This window comes from Emys orbicularis, chromosome 3, assembly GCF_028017835.1.
Source record: "Emys orbicularis isolate rEmyOrb1 chromosome 3, rEmyOrb1.hap1, whole genome shotgun sequence".
NCBI classification, from domain to species: Eukaryota; Metazoa; Chordata; order Testudines; family Emydidae; genus Emys; species Emys orbicularis.
This window is the reverse complement of record NC_088685.1, coordinates 74,493,260-74,509,599: the sequence shown is the minus strand read 5'-3', so window position 1 is coordinate 74,509,599 and position 16,340 is coordinate 74,493,260. Positions and strand designations below refer to the sequence as shown.

General features: G+C 40.1%; 1 protein-coding gene across 6 annotated transcripts in view; it reads left to right on the top strand.

Annotated features, from left to right (window-relative positions):
• Positions 1-419: 419 nt before the first annotated feature.
• EPHA7 (EPH receptor A7) overlaps positions 420-16,340 on the top strand; it is a 171,836-nt gene continuing 155,915 nt past the window's right edge. For 4 of the 6 annotated variants that reach the window (XM_065400673.1, XM_065400671.1, XM_065400672.1 and 1 more), the window contains exons 1-3: positions 429-525; positions 5,380-5,444; positions 9,764-10,433. In XM_065400673.1, the coding sequence (XP_065256745.1) occupies positions 429-525; positions 5,380-5,444; positions 9,764-10,433 (832 nt within the window). Of the gene's footprint in view, positions 526-5,379; positions 5,445-9,763; positions 10,434-16,340 lie in introns of those variants that run through there. The other 2 variants (XM_065400674.1, XM_065400675.1) reach the window with 2 other exon arrangements.

The following is a 16,340-nucleotide window of genomic DNA, read 5'->3' as shown; positions in this document are numbered from 1 at the left end:
TGTGCCAGCGGCAACCTGACACCTTCCCCCGCTCATTGGACAGCGCCGCCGGCCCCGCCTCCACTGCCGGGGCGATTCGTTCCCCAGCTCAGCCTCCCCGGTCTAGCTTGCCGCTCCTCTTAGGCCGGCTGCGACTGCCAGTCACTTTGAGGGACGGCCCGCTCTCCTGGCTCTGGCCCCGCCCCTTCCCCCCCTAATTGATATTATTGGAGTGTGGAGCTAGCAGCCAGGCTGCAGTCGGAGACTCGCAGGCAGCAAATACGGTGTGCGGAAACGCATAGGCAAGAGAAGCAGGCAGCCGGGGGAGAGAGAGCTCCATGCAAAGGCAAAATAAAACACATAGCAGAACAAACCCTTTAATCCCCAACAAGCGGCGGCAGTAGCAGCAGCGATCGTACAGTACATATAAAATATCCTGCTCCTGCATCATGGTTTTTCAAACTAGGCTCCCTTCTTGGATTATTTTATGCTCCATCTGGCTGTTTCGCTTTGCACACACGGGGGAGGCACAGGCTGCAAAGGAAGGTAAGGTGATGCAGAAAACAAAGTTTGGGCTTATTTATTTCCGTGCGCACACATTGCAATGTTTTAGTGTTGGGTCTGTTGCACACTGCATGCAGCGCCTTCCCCTAGTTAACAGCTTCTTACTGAGGTGGAGGAGAGGCATCCACCACGGGCAGTGTGTGTGTGTGTGTGAGAGAGAGAGAGGGAGGGAGGTCGGGACAAACTGCATTTCATTTAAGGAATTGGGTTTTCAAGGCATTGCACTTGAAGAGCTGATATATTGGGGAGGGGGGTTAATGCAGGGAATACTGTCTATTGAATTGTTAATAGTACTCGTAGTATTAATACTGTTAGTAAGGTGAGGATAAGAATTCCCCCGTCCCCCCTCCGGGTGGAAGCTACTGTACTTTGTCAGGGGCACGCAACCAGAGTGCCACAGCCAAGACTGCAGCGGAGTTTCACGACTCTGGACGCTCCCCAAAGGGGTTGGGGGGGACTTTTTGTTAGTCCCCCAGGTAATCATAAACTGTCTAATAAAAGTCCGCGTCTCCGTTTCCTGCTGATGCGGGCCTGCAGGTCTCAGAAGCCGGTGGGACTGAGACGCTACGCGGAAAGATGTGGCATAGATCATGTTGGGGTTCAATTAAATGTAACCGAGGGATGGATCTATAGGATGCTATATACATGTATTATATCTGTGTGTCAGTATAAATTGTATATTATCTAATCATCTGTAGGCATCTCTGACTAGATGTATATAGATAGAGATTTTTGTTCCATCTGCGTATCACAAACAGGGCTTCATAAATCCCATCACTCCAGCATCAGTCTATTTTACATAAAACAAACGCATAATATTTCCTATTAAAAGAGAGCACAGGCAGTTTTCTATCAGAGACTAACATAAAAATCAATTCAGAAAGTCAGTCCGGGCATTTCTTTTCGTATGGGGAGGGAGAAATAAAAATGAGACCTTTTAACTCTGATAGTGTGGTATCAGTTTCCATCTTTGGGAGGAGAGGACTTGGGTTTTTTTTCTCTCCCAGATATGTCAATATTCGTCTTTGAACCATTGGCTTAAGGTAAAGTACCTTTCTGAGCCTCAAAAAGAACAGGATTACTTGTGGCACCTTAGAGACTAAAAATTTATTAGAGCATAAGCTTTCGTGGGCTACAACCCACTTCTTCGGATGCATAGTTGTGGGTTGTAGCCCACGAAAGCTTATGCTCTAATAAATTTGTTAGTCTCTAAGGTGCCACAAGTACTCCTGTTCTTTTTGCGGATACAGACTAACACGGCTGCTACTCTGAAACCTTTCTGAGCCTGTAGCTGGAGCTTTAAAACTAAGCTCTCTCTCTCAATTAAGATGTTCTTTGTCCCTAATAGAAAAGGGGGGGGGGAGAGAAACACCAAAGGCCCTTCCTGGGCGGCATTCAAAGTTTATTTGAAGAGATTTAAAAAATGGAATAATGAACTAACTCCTGGAAGGGCGAGAGAGGCTGAATGGGGGAGGTGAGCGGAAGCGAAGCGCAGAGAGGAGTGGGGAGCTGTGCTTGGGAGCTGCTTTGTGCAGGCTGCATGGGGAGTGCGCTTGGAGCTGTGACATTCTGCTCACCGGGACAGAGTCCCACGTACACCTCGAGTTTGTGTTTCCGCTTCGAGCGCTCAGCAGCTAGTGGGCTGTAGGCTGAGCTGGCAGGAGGAGGGGGGAGCAGCAGGCAGGCAGGGATTTCGGATCCCTATGGCTGTTAACCTGCTGCAAATCTCCTGCGCAAAGTAACTTTCGTTGCCACTGGATTTCACCGTCTATGGTGATGAGAGAATCCAGCCCTCTGCAGACACCTCCTTCTCCGTCGGAAACTAGCAAGGCAGAGGGGCTGGGGGTAAGAGAGGAGAGATCCGAGAAGTCCCAAAGTTTTCCCAGCAGGAGCTGGATAAATAGGCGCCTCGAGGGGGAGAGAAGGTGATGGGGGTCTGACTAGGGAGGCGGGAGCTTGCAGGGGCAGAGGTGACCCAGCCAGGCCGGGTCTGAAAAGTTTAGCATAAAGGGATCCTGAGTGGGGGTGAATTGAGACTGGGTCCCGGGGTTGGGGTGCGCGCTGGCTTACACGGGGCAGTGAGTTCGCTGCCTTCCAGCCCTTGGAGGCATTGATTGGAATCGCAGCGGCATGGCTCGGAGGTTAGACACAGGTTAAACACCACGTTTGACTCAGCTCCCTCCTGCCTCCCGTAGGCTGCGGCTGCTGGGCTCGGAAAGGCTGCTTCAGCCCTGTTGAAGCCAAGGGGAGCCTTTGCCATTGACTTGGGGGGGGGGGGGCACGATTGCATCCGTGAGCTGGGCACGGAGATGCCTTGCCAGCGCGGACTGGCGGCATTTGAACCCCAGCCCCGAAGTGAGGGCCCCGGCGGTGGCTTAGGGGGAAATCTGAGCTTGGGTCGGGGGTGCGGCGGAGGCGAGAGGCTGCCCGTGGCTCTCCGCAAACAGCGCGCCCCTCTGACTGGGTGCAGAGCCCGTGGGGGAGTCCCCAGCTCGGGGAGCGCACGGGAGCTCAGCTCAAGGGGCACCGGAGGGAGTGAATAATTCAGGCCGAAAAGGGCGGATTAAAGCCTCCCATTGACTTCCCCAGCAACTTTTCCCTCTGTCCCAGCTTTGTCTTGTGTCCGTTGTAACGCAGTGAATGAACCAGGCAGACTTGTCTTTCTTCAAAACTGGGTAGCGTTGCTAGTCAGTTTCTGCAACAACAAGAAGTTCCGAAACTCAGCTCCTGTTCACTTTGAGCACTGCATAGAAGAACTTAAGGGCTGTCTTGGGAAGTAGATGGAGAATGTTGCCCACCTCTTGGGGAAAGTGTCTTTATCTCAGAAACGGGACATGCTGGATCTAGACTGTAACTGTGTAATAAAAAAGGCTGTGTCACCCACATAACTTTTGAAAACTAAGACAGCACTAGGAAATTAGCATTTCATATTGCATTTTACCTATTCAAGGCATTGTACAAACGTCCGAGTAGGAAATATATTTCCCAATAACTTTTAGTGCAGTGGGGAGTATGCCATATGATTATGTAAAGGTCATCTATGTGGCACTGCTTTTTAATGAAGAATTACTGCCAGATTACACTGGCAGTAATTCTTGGCCATCCACTATTTCATGGGCATGGTGATGAAGGGGTTAAACTTGCACTGTACCTAAATTTTTAGCTTATCAGCATTGTCCTTGATTAGCAAGCCAACACACACACCATCAACTCTTCTTTACCTAGTATTGCTAGTTAAAGCCCCTTAGATAGCGAGATTAATTAATTAAGAAGATAATCTATGTAAAGAGAGAATAGCAAATTTAATTCATTAGCTCAAGTGTATGTTGTCTTACAGAAATGGAAGTTACAGTTTTGTCTTTAACATGTTTTAGCTATTCCTGTGTCAGCATGAACCTTTATGTAAAAAAAGTGTTGCGATCCTTCTAATAATGTTTTAAAAAACTATTATTCTAAATTATATTTGACATAGGCTATAAACCAAAGGTATTGCTCTACCTAACAAAAAGTTAATTATACTGAAATCAAGTTTAAGAATTAAAGCAGAAGATCGAAATATATGTAACTACTTACTCATATAAAACCTTTTACAGTGTTATTGGTAGAGCTGTAATACTTTTTTATAATTAAAATGTATATTGTGGTTATTTGAAATTGAAATGTGTTTCTCTTTTGTTAAAACAATTATTTGTTAAGCAGTAAATATGACTTTTTTTGTTCCAAAAATGTAGCATATATAGACAGATATAACATTAGGATTTATCTCTTTCCAGTTTAAAAGATTATTTTTTAAAATGCAATCTAAGAAGTTATTTCATAGAGTTCCTTAGAAATTTCAAGGTTAACTAATGTAAGTGCTGTTTAGAAATTTTGTGAAAACATATGCAATAATATATTCTGAGGTTTAAGACTATAATTAAATATAATCTCATGCTGATTGTTGTCAAAATATCAATATGATTTTCCCCAATATGTAATAAAGTGGACATTTTATATTTATATTTAATGATTTGTTTATTGGACTAAGATTGAGAAGTCTGCATTAAACACTTTTACCAGCAAGTCACATTTAATTAACAGCTTTGTGTATCAGAACTTCTTTTAGAAGTCTCATTGGATATGTATACACATATGAAAATATTTATTTAATAAAATGTTGCACAAGAATTAGTTCTAACTAATATGCGCGTTCAATATTTTGAAAATGCATAATGCTACATAAGTACAAAGCCTTATTTTGTGGAATCTTATTTGTCATATATTGACTTGTTTAAATTAATAGTCTCATAAGTATTAAGGGACCATCTTTTCTTGTGCACTACCCTTGACTTCAGAGTGGGGATCCAAGCAGGATGTAGTGTCCAGCAGTGTCCAAATCAGTCTGGACAATGTTGAAATATTGCCGAATTTCATTTTAAAAAAACCTTAATTTTAATGAAAAGTACATGGGAAATATCCTTTGTAATAAGGAACAAGAGGAACACATATTCACAATTAAACCTTAGAATTTTTATGACACTTAGATAATAAGATGGTAAGTATAAATTTGTAGACAGGCATAGAGAAAGATGCAGTAAAAAATAAGATTTAAATATTGCTGCTTAATAAAAAATGTGAATATCATACCTTAAATAATATAAAAACTTTTCTAATTACAAACATGCATATAGTGGTGAACATACATAATATATTTATTCCTTTATTAAATAATATTGACTGATAAAAAGAAGACTTTATATACATTCTTGTTGAATTTCATCACAAAGCTTTTGATTTAGTTTAGTAAAATTCTTAAGTTCTTTCTTTAATACATAGTGGAAACTTTTTCTCTTGCAGTAATATTGCTGGACTCTAAAGCACAACAGACAGAGTTGGAGTGGATTTCCTTTCCTCCCAATGGGGTAAGTATTCAAAAAAAGAAAAAGAAAAAACAAACAAACAAAAAAACCCCTCCAAACATTGCTGAGTGTCTCATCTAGACAAATTTTTAAACATGCTTTAAACAAGCTGGTATTTCCCAAATTTCCCTCAGGAATCATAGTGAGTGTTTACGGCTCTTAAGTTTCTGTTGTGAAAAGAAGCATACCTCAGGTTACAGTGTACAAAAGCAAGCCAATTACAAGTAAGAGTCTCTTCAGTAACTCACCTAAACCCCTTTATTAGCTTTATGCTTTGTAGTGTAATCCTTTGTGGTACTTGTGACACTGTATTTTAAATATATTTTCTTTTCTCTTTTTCTTTTTGGAAGCAAATATATTTGTATATGGAAACTGCCTCAGAACATGTTATTTGATATTTTCCAGATAAACCGTGATAAGAAATTTATATACAATATATTTGTTGTAATTGAATAGCGTAGTATGAAGTGCTCTGAAATATAAACATATGTATTAGAGATAGGTCTAAACCAAAACCCAGACCTGAACATTCCCAAATTTTAAGGAGCTTGAAATCTGGCTCTAAGTCCAAATTTTGTGGCTTGGGCCTAGTTCTCATTTATACACTGCAATACCTTTTAGAACAACTGCATCCCAAGATGTTCTATGAAAACTTATCAACATGCAAATAGCTGTGTCTTCAGCTCTTAATTAGAAATTGTGAAAAAACACATCCCTCATCTCTTGAAGAAGAACATTTCAAGAGAGGAGAGTATGGCCAGTTGTATTTACCTTAGAGCTCAGTCCTACAAACCTGAAGTCATGTGAGTGGTTCTTACTCCTGGAAGCCATTTCATTGACTTTTTTGGGGCTACTCGCATGAATAAGGGCTTGCAGGATCAGGCCCTTAATCTTCAGCGCCTTACGAAATCTGGAGCCAGAAGAGCGCGACATGTGAGTGAGGTTATAAAAGTGTAACAAATCCTTTAAATAAGAAGAATGAAAATCTGAAAGTGTCTTAGTTTAAAAGCAAGATCGTAAAATCAATACAAGCACAAAACGGGAATGAGTCTGAAGACTTGAGAAACTACGTAATGTGAGCCGAACGCTTAAGATGGATAATAACTTTGGCATTAGCATTTTGCATTGATTGAAGCCTTTTAATAGAGGTGTCTGAAAGATTAGTTAGAAGAGAATTGCAGTAGTCTAGCCTGGAGGTAATGTAAGTATGAACTTTGCTAACGTATTTGAGGATGAAAGGTGGAAACATAGTTGACTAATATTGTACAAATGGTAAAAAGATGACCTTTTTAGGTTAGAAATATGGATTCAAAGGAACATTGAGAATCCAAAATAACAGCTAAACGATAGTCAGTGAGGATGGCTAAAAAATAGTTTCCTATAAATTAACAAAAAATTACAATTTATTGATGGTGTTTAAAATTAAAAATATAGTAAAATTTTTTGTTAAATTCAGCTGCATTTAATTCTCCCCATGTAGTACAAATATCATGAAAACATGCACAAATAGAGGAGAGAAACCAATACATCATCCTATGCTAGTTACATTTCAAATGTACTCTCTGGCTCTGAGTGGCATGAAACATGTTTTATATAACTAAAGGAATTAACGTGTAATATGGTGTAGGTATACAATATGTATTAGTGGAGGAAGATAACCATGTATTTCACTCATATATATATATAAAAGAATGAGATAAAGAGAAATAAAAGAAGTTAAGTATCTGAAAAATCAAGTATAGTGTTCAAGTCATTCCAAGATGATTTTTTTAAGCAGTAGTTTTCAAATATGGTAGACAAATACAATTATGCTCCGAAGTATCTATAACATGTGCCTATCAAAGGGAGGAAGTTTGAACCCTTTCAGAGGAATGTTTGAGTAGTACAGCTATGACTACTGAAATTTTTTGGATAAACCAACAAACAAATGCATATAAACTATCCTTATGATCTTCCCCGTGGTTTTAGAAAGATGGGGAAGGTGTGACGATGGGTGTTAGCATAAGAGATGATCTCTACTGGATTTTTTTTTTCCATCCAAAGGAGTAATCTGAGCACCTCCAAGATTAATTACATTAATTAACAAGCATGGAATCTCTGGCTCTTCTTCTGGTTTGTGTTACCTTACCCAATGCAGAGTTTTGTATTTTTATGATTATTTTGGAGGATTTGGGTGAGGGAAGAAAGGAATTCAGATGATCAGTGGTCTGTATTCTGCTCTTTGAATACGCTAGGGTAACTCATTTGACTTCAAAGATGTTACACTATTGTAACTTTGGAATATCTGAGAGCAGGATCTCGATCATGATGGGAAAACTGCTTACATGAGATAAAATATAACATACTCAAAATGAAACTGAGAATGAGAGCAGCAGAGTGAAACTCTTAGAGTGAACTTAGGCTCTGAGCCCTTTTTGTGAACTGTTTTTTGAACTGCAGTAATGCCAAAAGCCCTGCTCCATGGTCATGTTTGTTTGTTGTTGTTGTTGTTGTTTTGCTAACCTTATCAATACTAGTCCATATAGGAGAAAAAAAAAATCTTGGTAGTTAAAATCTACTAAATGTATAATGAAGATAAGCTTTCTTCCTTTCTAAAGAGTATTAGGTTTTAAAATGTAATCATTTGTTAACTATAGAAACATTTCATAATATTTTACTGTAAGCGAATACCAGATGTGTGGTACCATATATACCATACCTATAGTAACTGAAATACTTTGAAATGCATTTTGATATGTTCAGCTTCTGTACATTTCAACACTTACAGCCATAATATATTTTGTGGTAAAAACTTCCAGCATCAGTTCATCAACATTTACTTTTCTTGGAGTAGTAGAGCAACATTAAATTATCTCATTTGCTGTCAAGTAGGCTCATGAAGTATTGCATGCTGCATGACTTTTGGTCTGGGAAACCAGTGTCCGTTAGTGTTTGCCTTTCCTGCCTGATTATCAGTAACAGCACATTCTATAGGTGTTCAATCCTGGCACGTGCTGTGTGCTCTAGCCAATCCAATAAAGCACATGCTTAATGTTAAGCACATGAGTAGTTCCACTGATGTTAAGCATGTGGTTAAGTGCTTTGTTGAAATGGGCACTTGGAGGGATTGAGCTCTAGTTGGCTGTGTTATTAGACACCATTTAACTAATTGAACTCTTTAAATGATTCCCATTTTATTTAAGTTGTAATTTCTGCTATGAATTGAGCACTGCAATACATTTATAACAAGTGTAAGGGCCAGATTCTGCTTTTAGTTATACCTGGGTAAATCTGGAATAAGGGTCTAACCTTAGTTCAACTGATGTCAGTGGGAGTTTTGATGTTGACTTCAATAGGTCTGGGATTTGTTTCCAACTTTGTAAAAACAATGGAATTATTGTGCATTTACCATTTTAGCACCTAGATACCATGGTGCCTGAGAAATGAAAAAAGAAGGAAAGCAGGCCCTGAACTTGTAAATCCTTATTCAAATGATTAGCCCCTACTCAAGTGTGTAACCCCATTGACTTCAAATGAAATCCCATTGTAGTGAGGTAAGATTGTTTCACCATTGGTCAGTGAGCCTATTTGTATGAGTAGGGGTTTGCAGGATCAGGTTTGTAGCTTGTACATGGGAGCTGAAAATGGTCCTAAATGCATAAAGTGATAAAACAGCTGGAAATGTCATCTTCATGATTTATTTTTTTCTTCATTTTCAGTTTGTTTTCCCTGCAAAATGTGATGATGATCATAATAATGGTAATAAATTGAAGTGTAAAAATAATAATTTCAAACGCAGATTACAGTTACTAGTAAAGAGTCAGGGCTCATTGCTTGTGCACCAAAAAGTGTCACTGAGGTTTAGATGCACAAGGACTGCAAGATTAAGGGCTCTCAGTTTCTGAGACTTCTTTGTTGGTTGTAGATTTGTTTCTAGCAGCACATCATTGATCACCTTCTTCATTCCTGGCTTACCTAAAGTTCTGATTGATGTAAGAAAATGTAGGACTGAACCCCAACTATAAGCTGTATTTGAGTATATTGTACAGTACTTTCTAGAACTTGTAATTAATGTAACTGTAAACTGTTGTAATATGAATAATATATTTTGAAGGTTATTCACATGTTAAAATACATGAAACACAAACTAGAACGCCATTAAAATTTGTGATTTTCTTACACAAAACATTAGCATTTTAATAATACTCCACTATTTTTTATGAGGCTTCACTGTTTACAAAGGAGGAAGACCAGACCTGTGTCAGAGTATTTTTATATATGTACGGATTTAGTACAGCAGTAAAATGCTGTCTTGTATTAATAACTGTTTGTTGTTGTTTTAGTGGGAAGAAATTAGTGGACTGGATGAAAATTACACTCCTATACGAACATACCAGGTATGCCAGGTCATGGAACCTAACCAAAATAACTGGCTTCGGACTAACTGGATTGCAAAAGGCAATGCACAAAGGATTTTTGTAGAACTGAAATTCACTCTGAGGGATTGTAACAGTCTTCCTGGAGTACTGGGGACATGTAAAGAAACTTTTAACTTATATTATTATGAAACAGACTACGACACTGGCCGGAATATCCGAGAAAATCAGTATGTAAAAATAGACACCATTGCAGCAGATGAAAGTTTTACCCAAGGTGACCTTGGGGAGAGAAAAATGAAACTTAACACAGAGGTGAGAGAGATTGGACCTTTGTCCAAGAAAGGATTTTATCTTGCATTTCAAGATGTAGGTGCCTGCATTGCTTTGGTTTCTGTCAAAGTCTACTACAAGAAATGCTGGTCTATTATTGAGAACTTAGCTATTTTTCCAGATACAGTGACTGGCTCAGAGTTTTCCTCTCTAGTTGAGGTACGAGGAACTTGTGTCAGCAGCGCAGAAGAGGAGGCTGATAACTCTCCTAGGATGCATTGTAGTGCAGAAGGAGAATGGTTAGTGCCTATTGGAAAGTGTATCTGCAAAGCTGGGTACCAGCAAAAAGGAGACACTTGTGAACGTGAGTAAACCTACACTTTTAATAATATCCTACAATAGCAGTTGGGTTCTACAGTCACATTTCTATTGTCTTTGCATCAAAATATGTTATTAGGCCCATACTAATACTTCGAGCATTTGAATCTATACACTTCACATTGGCTAATTTAAAACAATCAGCTGTTTCAGGAATGGAAGTCAGCAGTTGCATATTGCATTTCAAATATAAACCAGGCAATTCAGAGCACAGTTTAATGTAAATACAGTTGCAGAAATTACAGTTCACACAGAAATAAGGTCAGGATGACATTCCGTGTAGTTCTTTGTAATGCTACTGAGCAGATTGTATCTTGCTAAGAAGACCTTATTAACGTTCTTGCATGTGAGCATTATATAAACCAAGGATCGGCAACCTTTGGCATGCGGCGCGCCAGTTTGTTTACCTGCCGCGTCCGCAGGTTCAGCTGATCGCAGCTCCCACTGGCCACGGTTTGCCACTCCAAGCCAATGGGGTTTGCGGGAAGCGGCGCGGGCCGAGGGATGTGCTGGCCGCTGCTTCCTGCAGCCCCCATTGGCCTGGAACGGCGAACCCTGGCCAGTGGGAGCCGCGAGTGGCCGAACCTGCGGACGCGACAGGTAAACAAACTGGCCCGCCCCGCCAGGGTGCTTATCCTGGTGGGCCGTGTGCCAAAGGTTGCCAATCCCTGATATAAACTATTTGCTGTTGGTCCATATGTTTTGTGACAGAAAATTATAAGGAAAATAAAACTCAGGATATATGGAATTTGTGCTAAAGTATAGCGCATACTCCAAATGAAAACTGAGCTACAGAGTTTTGAATCTGCATTTCATTCTCACTCCTGTGCAAATGCAGTAGATTTATTTATTTTAAATCTGTTTCAAACAGAATATATCAAAATATCGAGTGGCAGAATTTCAGTCAATATTTTTCTACATAAAATTAATTCAGCTAGAATCTTAAAAATAAAACGTTTCGGTTATTTATGGATTACATTGGGTCTAGTTAAATTATCAGCAAATCCAAGACTGGGGAGAGCTTTTTATTTTGTATTTTCAGCATGTAGTTCATCTGGTAGTGTTAGGTTATTGGAAAGCAGTTACACTTCAGAGTAACACACAGGATTAACATTTTCACCCTGGCTAGTGAATAAAAATCTCGAAGTAGTTTGTTTTTTGAAAACAATCTTTTTAGGTCTTGATTCTGTCACCCGTATTCATATACTTACTCTGCAATTAGTGTCCCCACTGACTTAAATGGGGCTACTTGGGTACAAAGGCAATTCTGAACATAAGTGTGACACAATCAGGCTGTTTTGTTTACAGTGAAGGTTCTAGGATACTAGGTACTTTGTATAGTGAGTAATGGTTCCAAATATATTTAACACAGAAACTGATATCCGTCAGACTTTTCTTGTAGCATATGATAGAAACATACTTGTCTGTTTGTAGTGCTGCAGAAAAAAATGATATAAAAATAAATGTGAAAGTGAGAAAACACTAAAAAGTAAAACCATTACAGGCACTGAAGAATCAAGGGAGTGACGCGTATACCTGATTTAATTTGGGGTTTGTCTAAGATTAAACCCTGCAGTCAATGAGTCTAATGAGAGTTTTGCCTGTGTAAGGATAGGAAAAGGACTGCAGGATTTGGCTCATACTGAAAGAAAGAAAGAAAGCAAGCAGTGTCTCATCCTGAATCCTTAGTCCTCAGGAAACTCACATGATTGCCTTCAGCAGGGGTTACAATGGAAGATTTGGTACATAGTTGGAGTGTGTGGAGTTGATCTGGGATCTTTCCAGCACTCTTTCAGCATTGTGGGGGAAAGGGCTGAGTTTCTACCATGTGGAGGGTGATCTCATTAACAGTTATAATGTGAAAAACTGCTTACACACATCAGTTCAATACGGTGTGTCTAGGTTCTGTTAAAAGTATTAAAATCATTCTGCCCCATCAAAGCACGTTCTGAAACTTTCAAAGGTATTCTCTAGCGACACTGACTTTTTTTTTTTTTTTAAAGCATCTTAGTTAACTCACAGTTGATGATGTGAATCATGGATAGGCCTATAATTATAATACTAATTTTCTTTGACTTTCAGTAAAGGAGAGAAAGTGCCCAGCCAAAGGGAAAGCAGGGGTAATGGGGGAGGGGGAAGGGAATCAGTGTTTGGTAATTGGAATTCAAGGAAATTGTTTAGTAAATAGGCTTCTTAATTTCTAACCACAGCAATGTTGACAAAGGAATTAAATGATAACGTGTACTTGAGTTCATTTGCAAGAACATTGCCCATTTTTGGCCTGCTTCCAGAGCAATTGCTAAGAGAATACGCAACTCTGGAAGCAGTCCAGAGGCACATTGGTAGGATTTCTCCTCTTTTCTTTCAGTGATCTTGTTAAGAGTTTGAAAACAAATTCTAGCTCCATATTGAGGCAAGTTAATATATTGAGGCGAGAGAGAGGGTGGGAGGCAGCCACTCGCTGAATGAATGATGTTACCAGCTTGAAGTCAAAATGATCTGGGTGACTCTGTGGCTCTATAGTAGTTGCAGTCTCTGATACTTGTTAGGATTCTCTGCACTTGAAGGTGTTATTAAGTATGATCAACTATATAGTGACTGATAATGCAGCTGACATACTGATACAGTCACTGTTTTTGTGACAGATATTGAAAGAAACTTATCAGAACGTTGACACTAATGCAAGTGGCTATCTGTTACTGTCAAGCTTTATAACGGATCAAGCAGAAGCAAGTTGGTGCATGCTTCCTTAATCCAAAGCTTTTGTGGTCCTTCTTAAGGGCTCAATGCTGCAAAAACTCAGTGCCAGGCATTCTGCATTGACTTCATGCTAGTAAGCATTGGACATAAGACCCTGTCTTGATGGGCGAAAAGGATATGTTTTTTTCTTCAGTCATGGTAGCTCAATGGAGTTAATTTAACACCATTGAAAACCCTGCTAAGATGCAGGCTAACATGTCTGAAGATGTATTAGATGGCTGTCTTGTAGCCAAGGGAGGATGGCTGGTGAGAGCGTAGACTACAACATAGCCATCTAATACATAGAATCATAGAATATCAGGGTTGGAAGGGACCTCAGGAGGTCATCTAGTCCAACCCCCTGCTCAAAGCAGGACCAATTCCCAACTAAATCATCCCAGCCAGGGCTTTGTCAAGCCTGACCTTAAAAGCCTCTAAGGAACGAGATTCCACCACCTCCCTAGGTAACCCATTCCAGTGCTTCACCACCCTCCTAGTGAAAAAGTTTTTCCTAATATCCAACCTAAATCTCCCCAACTGCAACTTGAGACCATTACTCCTTGTTCTGTCATCAGGTACTACTGAGAACAGTCTAGATCCATCCTCTTTGGAACCCCCTTTCAGGTAGTTGAAAGCAGCTATCAAATCCCCCCTCATTCTTCTCTTCTGCAGACTAAACAATCCCAGTTCCCTCAGCCTCTCCTCATAAGTCATGTGCTCCAGCCCCCTAATCATTTTTGTTGCCCTCCGCTGGACTCTTTCCAATTTTTCCACGTCCTTCTTGTAGTGTGGGGCCCAAAACTGGACACAGTACTCCAGATGAGGCCTCACCGATGTCGAATAGAGGGGAACGATCACGTCCCTCAATCTGCTGGCATCTTCAGATGTGTTAGCCAGCATCCTAACAGGGCTTTTCGATTGTGTTATGCTAACTTATTTGAGCTACACTAGTTGAAAAAGTCATCCTTTTTGTCTCTCATGAAATCCTCTATGAGTAAGTATTTGCAGGACCTTAAGAAATAACGTTTATCTTTTATTTTTAATTTAGACAAATTTCACTGCCAATATGTTGGCAGAGGATATCTGTGTCATGTAAACAAATACTCTGCAAATAGTAGTAAATGATACTGCTTATCAAAGATTAAATTCTGAACTTTGCCACTAGTTTTCCCCTTGTGTTCTATCTCCAGCACCAAATCTTTGAATGTGTATCCATATGTAAATATCCTTATTTTGGATGTACATTGAATTATTCATATTATAAATTTGCATTCCAGTAACATCTAGATGCCTAAACCAAGTTAGGGCTACATTGTGCTAGGTACTGCACAGACGTATAATAATAACGGTCTCTGCCCCCAAAGAATTTACAGTCCTAGTTTAAAGCAAGCCATAACAACTAGGTGAAATGAAGTGTGTGGGGGGAGGGAGGGAAAGAGGGGGGGAGCTTATATTCTAGTGCTTGATCCTGACAGTGCTTAGGAAATGGTGAGCCCCTAAAACATCCACAGACATACCATTTCTGCTACTATAAAAACTAATGGAAATGTTAGCACTCAGGAGCACTACATAGGACCCATTCCTGCAATTCTCACATAGCCTATGACCTGTGCAGTGGGAATTTCACCTATTTTGCCTATGCAAGGAACACATTTGGGATAATATTTGAATGACTGTGGTTTGGGGGGAAGGAGGGAAATTCTTTGTAAAGTTCTAGTATAATCCACTTTCCATATGTTTCACATTATTTAAAGAGAAACTATACCCATTCGCTCCTGAGCAGCAGTATGATATTTCAGAAGGTAGGAAGCACCTCTCAACATGAATGAACTGAAAAAATATATACGAAAATTAATTTGGCACCACGTCTGAAAATTTGGATTTCTGGAGTAAGCCAAACAGGTACAGTTTACTCTTAACTGTTTTGTAATACTATGTGCATTAGAAGAACACAACAGAATAAAATTTGCTTATCCAAAAAATGGGAGAGGGCTACAACTGGTTGTGGAATGCATGTCCTGAAGTGAAGAATACATGCTTGATTTTTGAGCTGCATTGTATACTGGATGCAGCAACTTGCAACAAGCTACGAACTGCTACAGGAACTACTGATTTCTTTTGGGACATAAACTTTTGGTGCTAGTAAATGTGACTTGACAGAGAGGTCCAGCCTACGAGATATATTATATATGACACATTTGTGATATGGCATTTTAGTTACATTTTCAGGCATATTCCACTTCTGAATAATTTTTCTGATCAGTCTGAGTTAACACTGAGCTAATGTCCTAGCTTACTATTAGGAGGGACTGTACTGCTGGAGGAGCCTGTTTCTGAGACTTAAAGATTGGCCATTAAAGTTCTCCTAGCACTTCTAATAAGAGTGGGTTGTATGGACTGTAAATCAATGTAGAATTTGGCCCAGGGTGTCTATCTCAAGAGTTGTGGCTAACCTGTAGTTTGGGGTAATTATCTCCTGTCTATCTAAATTCCATGCTGTTTCAGTTTTCCCTGCTCCTCTTCCTTTGCACTGCTGAGAAGGCTCATACAGAGCCAAAATCACCTTCAGGTCCCTTGCTGGAGTAGAGCCAGTAAGGTTGGATCCCGTCTCCCTCCCAGTACTCCCAGGCACAGAGCTGTATTAGGTGGGGCATTTCAGGGTGGGGAGGAGGTGTGCTTGGAACACAATGCACTAGCTGTCCTCACCTGTCTGTGATGTGATTTCAAGCAAGTTGTAGCTAAGGCAGAGCACAGGCAATTTGTAGCTGGCTCTCTGATGGCTTCTCTCCTTTCTGCACTGAGCAAAAGCTGGATGTGGCAGACTGCCCCGTATTCATTTTCCTTTTCTAAAGTGTTCTGTAATGTTTCTGTGCACTGTTAAACAGTTGTTGGTTTGGTCCCCAGATGTGACTCTATTTCAGTGGGGGATGCTTCTGTGTATATCAGTTTGTGAAGAATTTAGGCAGGGTTTAAAAAATGTGGCTGATACCTACTTGCTGGAGGATGAGAAAGGTAAGTACAGGGCTCTGACCCCCTGCCATCCCCAGCTGTTCAGAGGGGAGCTGGGATTTCCATAGGCTTTCTTGAAGATGCTGCTTAGGGACACCATGTTTTTATATTGGTCTTTGGCTAGAAAGTGACTCTAAATTTGAAG